This window comes from Pongo abelii, chromosome X (genome assembly GCF_028885655.2).
Source record: "Pongo abelii isolate AG06213 chromosome X, NHGRI_mPonAbe1-v2.0_pri, whole genome shotgun sequence".
NCBI classification, from domain to species: Eukaryota; Metazoa; Chordata; class Mammalia; order Primates; family Hominidae; genus Pongo; species Pongo abelii.
Window position 1 is genome coordinate 117504822 of NC_072008.2, and position 15868 is coordinate 117520689.

At 38.5% G+C, this 15868-nt stretch overlaps 1 protein-coding gene across 1 annotated transcript; it reads right to left on the bottom strand.

Moving 5' to 3' along the window:
* Positions 1-9243: 9243 nt before the first annotated feature.
* Positions 9244-13160, bottom strand: LOC112130740 (large ribosomal subunit protein eL20-like). Its single transcript, XM_054544189.2, has 2 exons — positions 13114-13160; positions 9244-9876 (listed from the first exon to the last, which is right to left on the bottom strand). Exons 1-2 carry the CDS (start codon positions 13158-13160, stop codon positions 9276-9278), a joined length of 648 nt encoding a protein of 215 aa, XP_054400164.1. The 3' UTR covers positions 9244-9275.
* Positions 13161-15868: the final 2708 nt, after the last annotated feature.

Below are 15868 nucleotides of genomic sequence, written 5' to 3' on the forward strand. Positions count from 1 at the left end.
TGAAATATTGAAAAATAAGCAAAAGATTGCTAGACGTCCTTTGAAAGCAATGCTAGATATTGTGTAGGGGACCTTTAGGGATTATCTGCCTCCATTAAAATCTATGCTTTTTACTCTCTTTGAGCTATTTTATAATTCTGTATGTTATAAAAACCGACAACAATGCAGATTATTATATTTTGTAAAGTGACTTTCTTTTTTATTTTTGTTTTAGATTCAGGGAATACACGTGCATGTTTGTTACATGGATATATTGCATAATGGTATGAATTGTGCTTCTAGTGTATCCTTCACCCAAATATTGAGCATTGTATCCAATAGGTAATTTTTTAACCCTTACCCCCCTCACTCTCCCCTTTTTGAGTCCCCCATGTCTATTATTTCCATCTTTATATCCACGTGTACCCACTGTTTAGCAAGATGCAAATGAATTTTTCTTGTTGAGGATACAAGTGATTGAAGAGATGATTCCAAACATATATATATATATATATATATAGAGAGAGAGAGAGAGAGAGAGAGAGAGTGTGTGTCTCGCTCTGTTGCCCAGGCTGGAGTGCAATGGCACGATCTCAACTCACTGCAACCTCTGCCTCCGGGGTTCAAGCGATTCTCCTGCCTCAGCCTCCCAAGTAGCTGGGAGTACAGGCAAGCACCACCATGCCCAGCTAATTTTTGCATTTTTAATAGAGACAGGGTTTCACCATGTTGGCCAGGATGGTTTCGATCTCTTGACTTCGTGATTCGCCTGCCTTGGCCTCCCAAAGTGCTGGGATTACAGGCATAAGCCACCACGCCCGGCCTCCAAACATACTTTATTTCCCTGTGGGTATTGATCAGTTTTGTTTCTATCAGGAAATTCATTTGATTACTTATATATTAATAAATGTATGCTCTTTGGATTCTCCTTTGAATCAGTTTGAACATTATTTTTTCATACCAAGTCTTTGAAATCCAGTAATTTTACACTTTCAGCACATCTCAATTCATACCAGCCACGTTTCATGTACTCAATACCCACATTTATCTGGTAGCTATCATAGTGAAGACTGTTGTGCTAGCCCTTTCATGTAGGAGCCATAAAGGAGCATTTGGTTGAGTATTTGACAAACTTCTTTTGCTCACTTTCTCATTACTTATTTTAGATAAGTCTTTTTTACAAGTGTGTTTGAACACAGACATTAACACAACATCCAAGCACATGGCTGAACTATGCAGATCAACAAAATCTTTAATTATTTGTCTCTCTCTTAGGTAGAGAAACATCTCCATTCAGTAAAAGGCATAGTAGGAGATGAGAAACCATTTCACCAGTCCCTGAAGGTAGACTGCACAGATAACCTTTGCCCCATCCTGACACAGTCCTGCCAGAAGAGACTGGGGTCAATGCAAGGATTCTGGACCATGACGCTGGCATCTCAGAAAAGCTGATCAAGAAAGCTGACCAGAGGAGATGTCCAAAGGCAACCTCAATCCCATTACAGTGCCCCAACATTCTCCTGTTCCCCACTACTGATTCTTTTCTATATCACATCCCATAGCTAAAATAAAGATTCCTTCTGCTGGCAAGAAGAAGAAGTGGATCACACAATGCTTCACTGAGGGGTTGCGCTAAAGCTGGCTCTTGATAGACTTTCAAAAATTGTGCATGAAAAGTTGGAGGGAAATAATATTCCAGAAATAAAAAAAAGAACAAAAGAATGTATAAGCCTAAAAATAAAGAAGATGGGCTTGATTTTGAATCATTGCTCTAACACAAACACTATTGTCACTTTCATCCAATTTAGTTATCAATGAGAAATCCCTGTCTTACTACTTCTAGTTTCTTGCTCTGCTGTTCAACAACCCTATCCTCATAGCTCATGCTCAGTTAGTTAGCTAGTTGATTATTTACTGTCTCAAGGTGGGAACATTCCTTTTTATTTCACCCCCTTTCCTCAACACCCCTTATTGAACAGATGAAGTTATCTATTGGGCAGCCATTTGATCTCACTCCCTGGTATACAAAAGAAGAAAGACAACTGGATTTGAATTCAGAATATGTTTATGTCCATATTTATTTTTTTCTATGTTGCCTTACATAATAAATTTAACTCTTTGGACTATTTTCTTTGTTTATATAATAGTGATAACAGAGTCTTCCTCACACTTTTGCTAACATTAAATACAATATGTGAGAATGCCTAGTAATCGGTAAATTTTGATGTTACTTTGTCCCCATTTTTTAAAAGTTTGAGTGGGAAATATTAGCAACTTTCAAAGGCAGGGGCTAAATAATGGATCTTTCTGAGAGGGAGAAAATTTAAGGATTAAAGACATATTTTAATCAGTTAGCTTTTCTTCACTCTAGCAACATCAATTTTCTACTTTCTGGAAAGATTGTTTATTTGCATTTATAGTTAGAACTTTGGTGAAAAATGTAAACAATATTAATAAATAAAAATTGATTACATGCATCTAAACAACTCTAAGGAACTTGTTCAGGGTCAAAATGCCAGTGGTGTACATATAGTACACCAGCATCTCAGTGTATCTACCCAAATTGAAGTTGGGGTATGACCTGGTGGGTCAACAAGATAAGACTGAGTCTAATCACTGCAGGAAGACTCACAAACTAAAAAGAAAGAAGCTAATAAAAGGCCAAATATCTACACTCTTGTCAGGATACAGATGGCCATGTTCAATCTTCTGAATAGTAGTTGTTTTCCTTATGGGTAAAAATCTAATGTCCTTCTACTAAACTATGTGCTTTAATTTCTAGGATTTTACATAGACCAGGTTGTTGCTTCAAAAAGCCTTTGTGAAAGAATATGTCAGCTCCCTACTTGCATTTTATTTTCTGCAAAGTATTAAAAAGCACCATGGACATCTCTATAGCTAGTGCTGGGAACATTAATTTCATAAGAACCTGCTAATATTTCTGAGGTCTCCTTAGCAAGCCCAATATAAATAGTATTTCATTGTATTCTTTATTTCTTTGTACCACTTAGAATTTGTTACCAGGCGGGGCGGGTGGCTCACACCTGTAATCCCAGCACTTTGGGGGGCCTGGGCGGGAGAATCGCTTGAGCCCAGGAGTTCACGACCAGCTCAGGCAAGATGGTGAGATCTCGTCTTTACCAAAAAAAATTTTTTTATATATATATATTTTTTTATATATATATATTTTTATTATACTTTAAGTTCCATGGTACATGTGCACAACATGCAGGTTTGTTACATATGTATACATGTGCCATGCTGGTGTGCTGCACCCATTAACTCGTCATTTACATTAGGTATATCTCCTAATGCTATCCCTCCCCCCTCACCCCACCCCACGACAGTCCCCGGTGTGTGATGTTCCCCTTCCTGTGTCCATGTGTTCTCATTGTTCAATTCCCACCTATGAGTGAGAACATGCAGTGTTTGGTTTTTTGTCCTTGCGATAGTTTACTGAGAATGATGGTTTCCAGCTTCATCCATGTCCCTACAAAGGACATGAACTCATCATTTTTTATGGCTGCATAGTATTCCATGGTGTATATGGGCCACATTTTCTTAATCCAGTCTATCATTGTTGGACATTTTGGTTGTTTACAAGTCTTTGCTATTGTGAATAGTGCCACAATAAACATACGTGTGCATGTGTCTTTATAGCAGCATGATTTATAATCCTTTGGGTATACACCCAGTAATGGGATGGCTGGGTCAAATGGTATTTCTAGTTCTAGATCCCTGAGGAATTGCCACACTGTCTTCCACAATGGTTGAACTAGTTTACAGTCCCACCAACAGTGTAAAAGTGTTCCTATTTCTCCACATCCTCTCCAGCACCTGTTGTTTCCTGACTTTTCAGAGCTTCTGCACAGCAAAAGAAACTACCATCAAAGTGAACAGGCAACCTATAGAATGGGAGAAAATTTTTGCAATCTACTTATCTGACAAAGGGCTAATATCCAGAATCTACAAAGAACTCAAACAAATTTACAAGAAAAAAAACAAACAACCCCATCAACAAGTGGGTGAAGGATATGAACAGACACTTCTCAAAAGGAGACATTTATGCAGCCAACAGACACATGAAAAAATGCTCATCATCACTGGCCATCAGAGAAATGCAAATCAAAAGCACAATGAGATACCATCTCACACCAGTTAGAATGGCGATCATTAAAAAGTCAGGAAAAAAAATTTTTTTTAATTTAGCCAGACGGGTTGATGCGCACCTGTAATCCCAGCTAGTCAGCAGCTGCGGTGGGAGGATCCCTTGAGCTCAGGAATTTGAGGCAGCAGTGAGCTACAATCGTGGCACTGCACTCCAGCCTGGGCAACAGAGTGAGAACCCGTGTCTAGAAAACAACAACAACAAAATAAAGTTTGCAACCAGATTAAATGAGGATTCAGGACTCAGATATTTTGCACAGCTTTGTAAAGAGTATACAAATGTGAAATTATGAGAAAGACACTTTTCTCCATTCCTGTTCTTCAAATTGAACTTTCACAAAAACCTGTCCAAATCTATAACAAAATGCTGAATTCAGATTATTTGTACATATAATATAAATAAAAATACATTACATGGTTTTAAAAAGTGTGGTGTCTGACATGTATATACTTAGACTATTTTTCTACATCAGTGAAATTGGCAAAGTCCTCTATTCAAAACAATTCATTAATTTCACAATATTTTCTTTTTTAATTTTTTTTTTAATTTTAAGGCCAGGCGTGGTGGCTCATGCCTGTAATCTCAGCACTTTGGGAGGCCGAGACGGGCAGATCACTTGAGGTCAAGAGTTCGAGGCCAGCCTGGCCAACATGGTGAAATCCCGCCTCTACTAAAATTAAAAAAATTAGCCGGGCGTGGTGGTGTGCGCCTATAGTCCCAGCTACTCTGGAGGCTGAAACAGGAGAATCGCTGGAACCGAGGAGGCGGGGAGGCGGAGGTTGCAGTGAGCTGAGATCGCACCACTGCACTCCGGCTTGGGCAACAGAGCGAGGCTCCGTCTCAAAAAAAAAAAAAAAAATATATATATATATATATATATATATTTTTTTTTTTTTTTTAAATCACAGTCTCGCTCTGTCGCCCAGGCTGCAGTGCAGTGGTGCTATCTCGGCTCACCTGCAACCCCCACCCTCCCTCCCGGGTTCAAGCGATTCTCCTGTCTCAGCCGCCCGATAGCTGGGATTACAGGCGCCTGCCACCCTGCCCGGCTAATTTTTTTTTTTTTTTTTTTTTTTTTGAGACGGAGTCTTGCTCTGTCGCCCAGGCTGGAGTGCAGTGGCACGATCTCGGCTCACTGCAAACTCCGCCTCCCGGGGCCGTTCTCCTGCCTCAGCCTCCCGAGTGGCTGGGACTACAGACGCCCACCACCAGGCCTGGCTAATTTTTTGTATTTTTAGTAGAGACGGGGTTTCACCGTGTTAGCCAGGATGATCTCGATCTCCTGACCTCAAGTGACCTGCCAGCCTCTGCCTCCCAAAGTGCCGGGATTATAGGCGTGAGCCACTGTGCCCGGCCTTCATAATACTTTCCACAAATAAGATTACATTGTTCCTGAAACAATGCACTACTTCGTATAGTCAAGTAGTTTTGCATTTTACTAGGATTTATAAAAACGTTGTCAATGTTTATAAAATGTATCTTCTACAGGGTTTCAACAATGTTACATGAATTTGCAATGCACAATTTGTGGCAGTGAGAAAAGTTCAGTGTAAAAACATTGTAGCTAGAATAGAGCCAAAGAAACATTAGTAACAGAGATAGATACTTTGAGAAGAATGATACCATACTATGTTAACACTGAGCTATGCCAATTTAATTTTGATGACAATTACTAAAAATGATATGAGTGAGTTTGGTATAAGAGTCACAGTCATTTAAAAATCTCTGAGTATTTGTAGTAATTACCAGAAAAATGATAAGCAATAGTTTAATCATGCATTTACTATCCCTTAGGTCACAGTCAATATCCTTGATCAGAATAAAATTGGTTAACATGATTTCTTGGTTAAGGACATCCCCATTTGGGAAAATAGGCCCAACAGGGAAATGAAATGAAGGTCAACTGAGGTCCAATTCAGTATTGCTAAGTTGCTATTTTTACTCCTCCAACAATTTACTATTGAGCTGTCAATCATTAATGGGAGGGGTTACATCTCACCTATCTGAAATTTTGGCAACCAGTATAAGGTTATTTTCAGGACCACTGAGAAGGACCTTCAGACCAGAGGTTTCCAAATTAGACGTGTATATCCCAGGGCATGAACAAGACCATGAAGCATGAGAAGGAAAACAGAAAAACTGTTATTTATATTTTTTATTTCTTTTGTTTTTATTTTTTTAATTCATTTTACTTTTTAACTTTTATTTTTGGTCCAGGGGTACATGTGCAAGTTTGTTATATAGGCAAACACGTGTCATAGGGGTTTATTTCTTAAAATCGCTTTATCAAGTTATAATTTATGTACCATAACATTCACTGGTTTAAAGTGTGAAAGCCAGTGGTTTTTACTGTATTCAGATTTGTCCAACTATGATCATAATCTAGTTTTAGAACATGTTCATTACTCCACAGATACCTCATTTCTATTAGCAGTCACCCCCATCCCTTCTTTACCTGATCTCCAGGCAACCACTAATTTACTCTTTATATATAGCTTTTCCTATTCTGGACATTTTATATAAGTGGAATCATATAATTAGTTTTTTATGATGGACTCTTTCACTTAGCAGACCATTTTCAAGTTTCATCCATGTTGTATCAGTACTTCATTGTTTTCAATGCCAAAAATATTTAATTGCATGGATATACCACATTTTGATTATCCATTTGTCAGCTGATGAAAACTTGGGTTGTTTCCACTTTGGGGTAGTATGGTTAATGCTGCTATGAGCATTGATGCAAAAGGTCTTTGTTAGTACAAGTGTTTTCAGTTCTCTTGTGCATACATCCTTGAACAACATGGGGTTTAAGAGTGCTGACCCCCTGCACAGTCAAAAATCTACAAATAACTTTCAACTCCCTGAAAACTTGACTACTAATAGCTTACTGTTGAGGAAGCCTTGCTGATAACAGTTGATTAACACAAACTTTCTATGTGATATCTATTTTATACTGTATTATTACAACAAAGTAAGCTGAGAAATGAATGTTATTGAGAAAATTATAAGGGAGAAAAAATATATTTGCTATCATTAAGTGGAAGTAGATTATCATAAAGGTCTTCATCCTCATCATCTTCACATGAGTAAGCTGAGGAGGAGGAGAAGGAAGAAGAGGGGTTGGTCTTACTGTCTTGGAGTGGCAGAGTTGGAAGAGGTGAAGAGGAGGCAGGAGGAGCAAGCACATTCACTGAAACTTTTATTGAAAAAAAGTCTGCATATAAGTGGACTTGTGCAATTCAAACCGATGTTGTTCAAGGGTCAACTGTACACCTAGGAATAAAATTTCCGGACCACAGGGTAACTCTGTGTTTAACCATTTGAGGAACTACCAGACTATTTTCCATAACAACTGCACCACTTTACATTTCTACCAAGAATGTATGAGGGTTCACATCTCTTCACATTCTCACCAACACTTGTTATTTTCCATTTATTTGATTATAGCCACCTAATGCGTGCACAGTGGTATCACACTGTGAGTTTGATTGATATTTCCCTGATGACTAAAGATGTTGAGAACTTTTTCATGTGTGTGTTGGCCATTTATATGTCTTATTTGAAGAAATATCTATCCAAATTCTTTGGACATTAAAAAGTGTATACTTCGGCCAGGCTCGGTGGCTGAAGCCTGTAATCCCAGCACTTTGGGAGGTCGAGGTGGGCGGATCACCTAAGGTCAGGAGTTCAAGACCAGCCTGGCCAACATGGTGAAACCCCGTCTCTACTAAAAATACAAGTTAGCCGGGCATGGTGGTGGGCGCCTGTAATCCCAGCTACTCTGGAGGCTGAGGCAGGAGAATCTCTTAAACCCAGGAGGCAGAGGTTGCAGTGAGCCAAGACCGCACCGTTGCACTCCAGCCTGAGTGACAGAGCAAGCTTCCATTTCAAAAAAAAAAAAAAAGGATATACCTCATTATTATTTTTACTATTTTATTTTTAATTGGCATATAAAATTGTATGTATTTATTATGAACAAAATGATGCTTTTTGTTTTTGTTTTTTGAGACAGAGTCTCGCTCTTTCACCCAGGCTGGAGTGCAGTGGTGCGATCTCAGCTCACTGTAACCTCCGCCTCCTGGGTTCAAGCAATTCTGCCTCAGCCTCCCGAGTAGCTGGGACTAAAGGCACATGTCACTATGCCCGGCTAATTTTTGTATTTTTAGTAGAGACGGGGTTTCACCATGTTGGCCAGGCAGGTCTTGAACTCCTGACCTCAGGTGATCCACCCGCCTTGGCCTCCCAAAGTGCTGGGATTACAGGCATGAGCCACCACGCCCGGCCCAAAATAATGTTTTGAAGTTTATATACACTCTGGAATGACTAAATCTAGCTAATTAACATATACATTACCTTACATAGTAATACTTTTTGTGGCGAGAACATTTAACATTCAGTCTCTTAGCATTTTTCAAGAATACAACATATTACTGTTAACTATATTCACCATGTTGTACAATAGATCTTTTGAACTTATTTCTCCTAACAATTTTGTGTTCTTTAACCAACATCATCCCAACTCCCTCCGACAACCACCCCGACTCTGGTAACAACCATTGTACTTTTGTACTTTCTACTTCTATGAGATTGACTTTTTTAGATACTTCATTTGAGTACAATCATGTGGTATTTGTCTTTCTGTGTCTGGTTTATTTCACTTAAAAAAATTTCCTCCAAGTTCATCCATGTTGCTGTAAATGACAGGATTATCTTCTTTTTAATGGCTGAATAGTATTCCATTATGTATATATTCCATATATCCATTCATCTGTTGATAGACAATTAAGTTGATTCCATATCTTGGCTATTGTGAATAATCCTGCAATAAACATTGGAGTGAGTAATGGTTCTTTTTTTTCCACATCGTCACCAACATTTATCTTTTGTCTTTCTGATAGTAGCTATTCTAACAAGTCTTAGGTGATAGCTCATTGTGGTTTTAATTTGCATATCCCTGATGATTAGTGATGTTGAACATTTTTTCATATACCTGTTGACCCATTTGCCTGTGTTCTCTTGACATATATGTGTTCAGGTCCTTTCCCCATTTTTATTTATTTATTTATTTATTTTCATTTTTTGGCCTTCCCGATTTTATTTGGGGCACACCTGGGCGAGGGCCCTGCATCTAGAAGAAGGTGTTGGGCCTCGTGGTGGTGAAGCGTGGCTTGTGCTGACCGCGCAGGACCCGGTGGGGCAGCGGGAACTTGACCTTAGAGTCGTGGAACTGCTTGACTGACGGCCGGCGGCACTTGCCGGCTGCGATCTCCTCCACCTTCATGATCTGGATGGAGTGGGCCTGGGCGCAGTGCCAAGAGCCCATGACTCGGTAGCACTGGGTGACAGCGCCCGCCGTGGTCAGGTCCTGGTATTCCCGATACAGGTTGTGGGTGCCACTCAGGGAGTCACAGCACAGCCAGATGCGGAAGTTCTTCACCCGTAGAGGGTACTTCTCAAACACCTGCCCAGAGTAGGCAATCTCCCCTGAAAACTTCTTCATCTTCTTTAACTGAGATAAGAAGTACCAGAAGCTGGACTTGGCGACAACATGATTAGGCGCAAACATTCGCATGCGGTAGAGGGGCGGTGTGTGGCATTTGGGGGTGGGCAGGTAGCGACCCACCACCTTGTACTCTCTTAAGTGCCCTATGCCTTCAGGGCGTCCTCTCCGAGCTCGCCGCCACCCGCAAAAGGGCTTTCCCCATTTTAAAGTCAGATTATTTGTTTTCCTGTTATTGAGTTTTTTAGCCCCTTTATATTTTGGATATTAATTCCTTATCAGGTATATACTTTGCAAATATTTTCTCCCGTTATGTAGGTTGTCTCTTCACTCTGTTGATTGTTTCCTTTACTGTGCAGAAGTTTTTCAGTTTGATGTAATCCCATGGGTCTATTTTTGCTTTTTTTTTTGCCTGTGCTTTGGGTTCATATCCAAAATTCATTGCCCAAACCAATGAATCTTGCTCCAATGTCATAGAGCTTTTCCGCTATGTGTTCTTCTAGTAGTTTGATAGTTTGAGGTCTTACAATTAAGTCTTCAATTCAATTTGAGTTGGTTTTTGTATAATGTGTGAGATAGGGTCTATTTTCATACATGTGGATATCCAGTTTTCAAACACTATTTATTGGCAAGACTATTCTTTTCCCATTATGTATTCTTGGCACCTTGGTCAAAAATCAGTTCCTTTGCCCATTTTTAGATTGGAGTATTTGTCTTTTTATTGTTGAGATTTAAGAGTTCTTTATATATTCAATCTAGCAGTTCCTTGTATTTAGATTTTTTTGTCTTGTTTTACAACTTCTAATTTTTAACATGTTTTACAATGAACATAATAGTACAGTAATAAAGTCTAGAGACCACTGCTTTAGACGAAAATTATTTTTTTCCTCTCTCATCTGTTTGGTGTTTGCAAGAAGGGGAAGCTGAGTATGCTAAAGACAGACTTCAGCTCTTACATCTTTTAGCTACTGGCCTATTGATCTGTGCCTGGCAAGGGAAAGGTACTTTATGTTATGCTAAACAATTAACACATATTGCTTAGGAAACCCTAAATATGACAGAAAAGGAAGGGTGGCTAAAATGTAAGTGCTTACTATGTTAAAAAAAAAAAAAAAACCCAAGGCCTAGCACATAATGACTGCTTCAATAAATATTAGCCTAGGTAAACATCATCATTACTTTTATTCTACTGATTAGGAGATAAAGAGTCATGTTAAGTAACATTAAGTAACACAGCTAATGAATTGTAAAGCTGGAATCTGAATTCAGGTCTGACTGCAAAGTCCATTTTTTTTCTATGGGACACTGCGTATTAGTCAAACTACAGGTCAGATTTTTGCAGTGAGTGGGAAGTTGGACTAGATGACTTCCCTTCCAATTCTAAGACATTATGAAAACATTTGATGTAAAGAAGCATTCAGGTCTGTGTCAGTGGTGATTTTCATAGCTTATAAACATCTAGAGGCAAGAACCATTTTGTCTTACTTCCTTTGAATAATACCCAGTGACATGCATAAATGAAATTAATAACTGTCGGTGATGGTGATATGCCAAACATTGACTTAAAGCTGATTAATGCAGAGATATATGATATTATTTGGGAGTTTTTATTATTGCTTATCTAATAATCAATTAGATTTTATTTATACTTATTATAGTCAGAATGCAAATTTGTATTTGTAATACAATTTGTATTGCTACTTATTCAAAGTAGATTTCATTAAATACCCTGAAAGACAATCTAGGCAATACCATTCTGGACATAGGGAAGGGCAAAGATTTCATAACAAAGACACCAAAAGCAATCGCAACAAAAACAAAAATTGACAAGCGGGATCTAATTAAACTTAAAAGCTTCTGCACAGCAAAAGAAACTATCAACAGAGTAAATAGACAATCTACAGAATGGGAGAAAATATTTGCAAACTCTGCATCTGACAAAGGTCTAATTTCCAGCATCTATAAGGAACTTAAACAAATTTACAAGAGAAAAATGAACAACCCCATTAAAAAGTGGGCAAACAGACGGGAGCGGTGGCTCACACCCGTAATCCCAGCACTTTGGAAGACCCAGGCAGGCAGATCACCTGAGGTCAGGAGTTCAAGACCAGCCTTGCTAACATGGCAAAACCCTGTCTCTACTAAACATACAAAAATTAGCTGGGCATGGTGGCAGGCGCCTGTAATCCCAGCTACTCGGGAGGCTCGGGCAAGAGAATCACTTGAAACCTGGAGGCGGAGGTTGCAGTGAGCTGAAATCATGCCACTGCACTCCAGCCTGGGGAACAGAGCGAGATTCAATCTCAAAAAAATATATATTACAATAATAATAAAAAACTGGGCAAAAGACATGAACAGACACTTTTCAAAAGAAGACATACATGTGGACAACAAGCATATGAAAAAAAGCTCAATATCACTGATGACTAGAAAAATGCAAATTAAAACCAAAATAACCGGTCAGAATGACTATTAAAATGTCAAAAAATAACAGATGCTGGTGAGGCTGGGAAGAAAATGGAACCTACACTGTTGATGGGAGTGTAAATTAGTTCCACCATGTGGAAAGTAGCATGGTGATGCCTCAAAGAGCTAAAAGCAGAACTACCATTTGACCCAGCAACCCCATTACTGGGTATATACCCAGAGGAATATAAATCATTCATTCTACAATAAAGACACATGCACACAAATGTTCATTGCAGCACTATTCACAATAGCAAAGACATGTAATCAACCTAAATTCCCATCAATGACAACCTGGATAAAGAAAATGTGGTGCATAAACACCATGGAATACTAGGCAGCCATGAAAAAGAATGAGATCATGTCTTTTGTGGGAACATGGATGGAGCTGGAGGCTATTACCCTTAGCGAAGTAACACAGGAACAGAAAACCAAATATCCCATGTTCTCACTTATAAGTGGGAGCTACATGATGAGAACTTATGAATACAAGGAAGGAAACAACAGACACTGGGGTCTACTTGAGGGTGGAGGGTGAGAGGAGGGAAAGGAGCAGAAAAGATAACTATTGGGTACTGGGCTTAATAACTGGGTCATGAAATAATCTGTACAACAAAATCCCATGACACGAATTTACCTATGTAACAAACCTTCACATGCACCCCGAAACCTAAAATAGGAGTTTTTTAAAAAAGATAAAAACCCACTAAATGCCCATAGATTCCCCATACCCAGAGTGATACTTGTGGAATGCTCTGTTTCCTGTATCAGAAATAGCCCTTTGGTTCCTGGCTCCTCTCCAAGGAGTCCACTCCAGTGGGACTCTTTATTCACTGCCTCTTACCACACCTTGTCTTCTCCCTGACTCATGCCTTTCCTGATGCTTTCTGCCAACTCCCTGCCTGCCCATGCACCTTCACATCCTGCCATGCCTTGAACACTAGGTACAGACAGACTACCTCCCCAGGGCTTTCCCTGCCCACTTCCCTCAGGATCTTACCTGCTTCTGGATCCACAGTCCCTTCCTGGCTTGTTTCCTGGGGCCATTCTAACCTTTCCAGCTAAAACATAAATGCCCAGAGAGCATAGACAAATTGCTGTGGTCTGAATGTTGATGTTTCCTCAAAACTCGTATGTTGAAACTTCATCGTCACTGTGATAGTATTAAGAGATGGGATCTTTGGGAGATGATTAGATCATGAGGGCTCATGAATGGGATTAGCGCCCTTACAAAAGAGACTTGTAGGATCCCCTTTTCCTAGGACACATAGAAGGAGCCATCTATGAGGAACAGGCTCTCACCAGACAATGACAATCTGCTGTTGCCTTGATTTTGGACTTCCCAGCTTCCAGAATTGTGAGTAATAAATTTCTGATGTTTATAAATTTTTTAAAGTAGATTTCATAAAAAATGTAATATCCTTTTATTTTAATGAAGAACCCATACTCCATGTCCAAGTGAATTAGATGAATGGATTATGGCATGAAGATCAATTCATTTCAGCCAACTAATTTTTACAAACCACCATACAAATAATTAAGCTATTGTCATCAGCATGAATTAAATGGCCTTGTTTTTGTTTGTTTGTTTTTGACATATATATATATATATATATAGAAATGGCCTTGTTAATGTCCAGTTAAATCATAACACGTAAGCCTTGCCAATAGTCTAAGGGCTATAGATTATATTACCACCCAAATTATGTTATGAGCAGTAAGTCCATTTTATACAGCTAGCCAACTAAATGAGAGGGAATAAGAGTATAAGAGTGCATTATTCTTTATGAAATAAAGCTCATTTAATTTTACCCAATAGCAGAAAACAGATATAAAAACACTCCCAATTTAGTGAAGCAAAATCAAGATATAAAGTTGAATGAGCTATTCCATATACTCAATGCTTTTACTTGCTTCCAATATAGTTTATCTTTCCCTTAACTGCCATGATTTTAATTCACTGACTGATGCATACTTCCTCTGGCAAAGGTATTGAGAAATGTATAATAGTTGGTGTTCTACAAGATATAAGATTTCTGTTGGGAATTATTTCTTTACAGATGAAGATTATTTTCCACTGAGAGATTTATACCATAATTAGAAAAATGATGGTCTAAGCCCTAGTGGAAATATCATACTTTAATTGGTATTCATTTGTTTCAGACAAGCCCATGGAGAAAACTAGGAGCTCCTTTTTATTGATGTTAAATTGTTAACTGTGAAATCAACTAAATTGCATTCTCACTTAAATGTCTGAAATGACTAGCCCACTTAATTACTTTTTAAAACAATAGTTAGTATCTTCCATTAGCTGAACAATCCTTCATACCAAAAATTTTTAAAACCCTTTACACAAAAATATAGGCTCAGGTAAAATTGGAAAAGCAATAAAATATTTTAAGTATGCTTAAAATTACTGTATTTTAGGAAAACCCAGAGATTTTACAGATAACTCAAGCTGAAATAATATATTTCATATTTTGAGAGTTTATTTACAGATATATTTGATTCAACGTCAGATGAACCAGGGTCAAAGCCTACTAATGGCAATAAGACTATGGTTGAACTACTCATTTATAAGCTGAAAATGAAAGCATTTACTGTTTATCCACTTCCTTACCCTTCATGATAGGAGAAAACCATATTTCAAATTAATTCAGATGATACTGAGTGCAATTTGCATGATGACTTGAAACTTTAGGGCAGTCAAGGTAACATTCAGCCTACTTGTCTTCATATACCACCCAAATATCCTGGAAAACCCAAAATTTCATCATTCAAACTCCAATTGATCCTTGAACAACATAATTTTGAACTACATAGGTTCACTTACAAGTGGATTTTTTTCCATAAAAGTTACACTGAGTGTTCCTGCCTCTCCTGCCTCCCCTTCCACCTCCTCCACTTCTTACAACTCTGCCACCCCTGAGATAGCAAAACCAACCAACCCCTCTTCTTCCTTTTCCTCTTCAGCCTACTCACAAGAAGATGGCAAAGATGAAGACTTTTATGATGATCCACTTCCACTCAATGAACAGTAAATATATTTGTCTGATAATTTTATTAATATTCTTTTCTCTAGCTTACTTCATTGTAAGAATACCATATATAATACATATAACCTACAAAATTTAATCGACTGTTATCAGTAAGGCTTCCTGTCAACAGTAGGGTATTAGCAGTTAAATTTTGGAGAAGTCATAAGTTATTTGCAGATTTTAAACTGTGTGTGGGGGGGGGTCAGGGTTCATAACCTTCACATTGTTCAAGGATCAACTGTATATGTTCTAAATTATATGTTACATATGAAAGTAACAAAAAACTATTTGTCACAACATGTTTCCATTTTTTAAATTGAAACATATTATTACATAAAAATACTTTTCAACATTTTGGCCTGGTCAATACTGGTTAAACTTTTATTGAACAAATGTGCTAATTTCTAGTAAGAACAATAAAATGCAAGTTATATTTCATGGGTCTAGTGACATTCTGCTATAGTTTGGGTAGTTGATCCTCCAAACCTCATGTTGAAATTTGATCCCCAGTGTTGGAGGTGGGGCCTAAGGGGGGGGGATTGGGAGCCATGGGGGCAGATCATGAATGGCTTACTGCGGTCTTCCCAGTAATGAATGAGTTTTTACTCCATTAGTTCCAGTGAGAGCTGGTTGTTTGTTGTTAAACAGAGTCTGGCACCTACCTCTTCTCTCTTGCCTCTGCTCTCACCATGTGGTCTCTGCACAGGCTGAATCCCC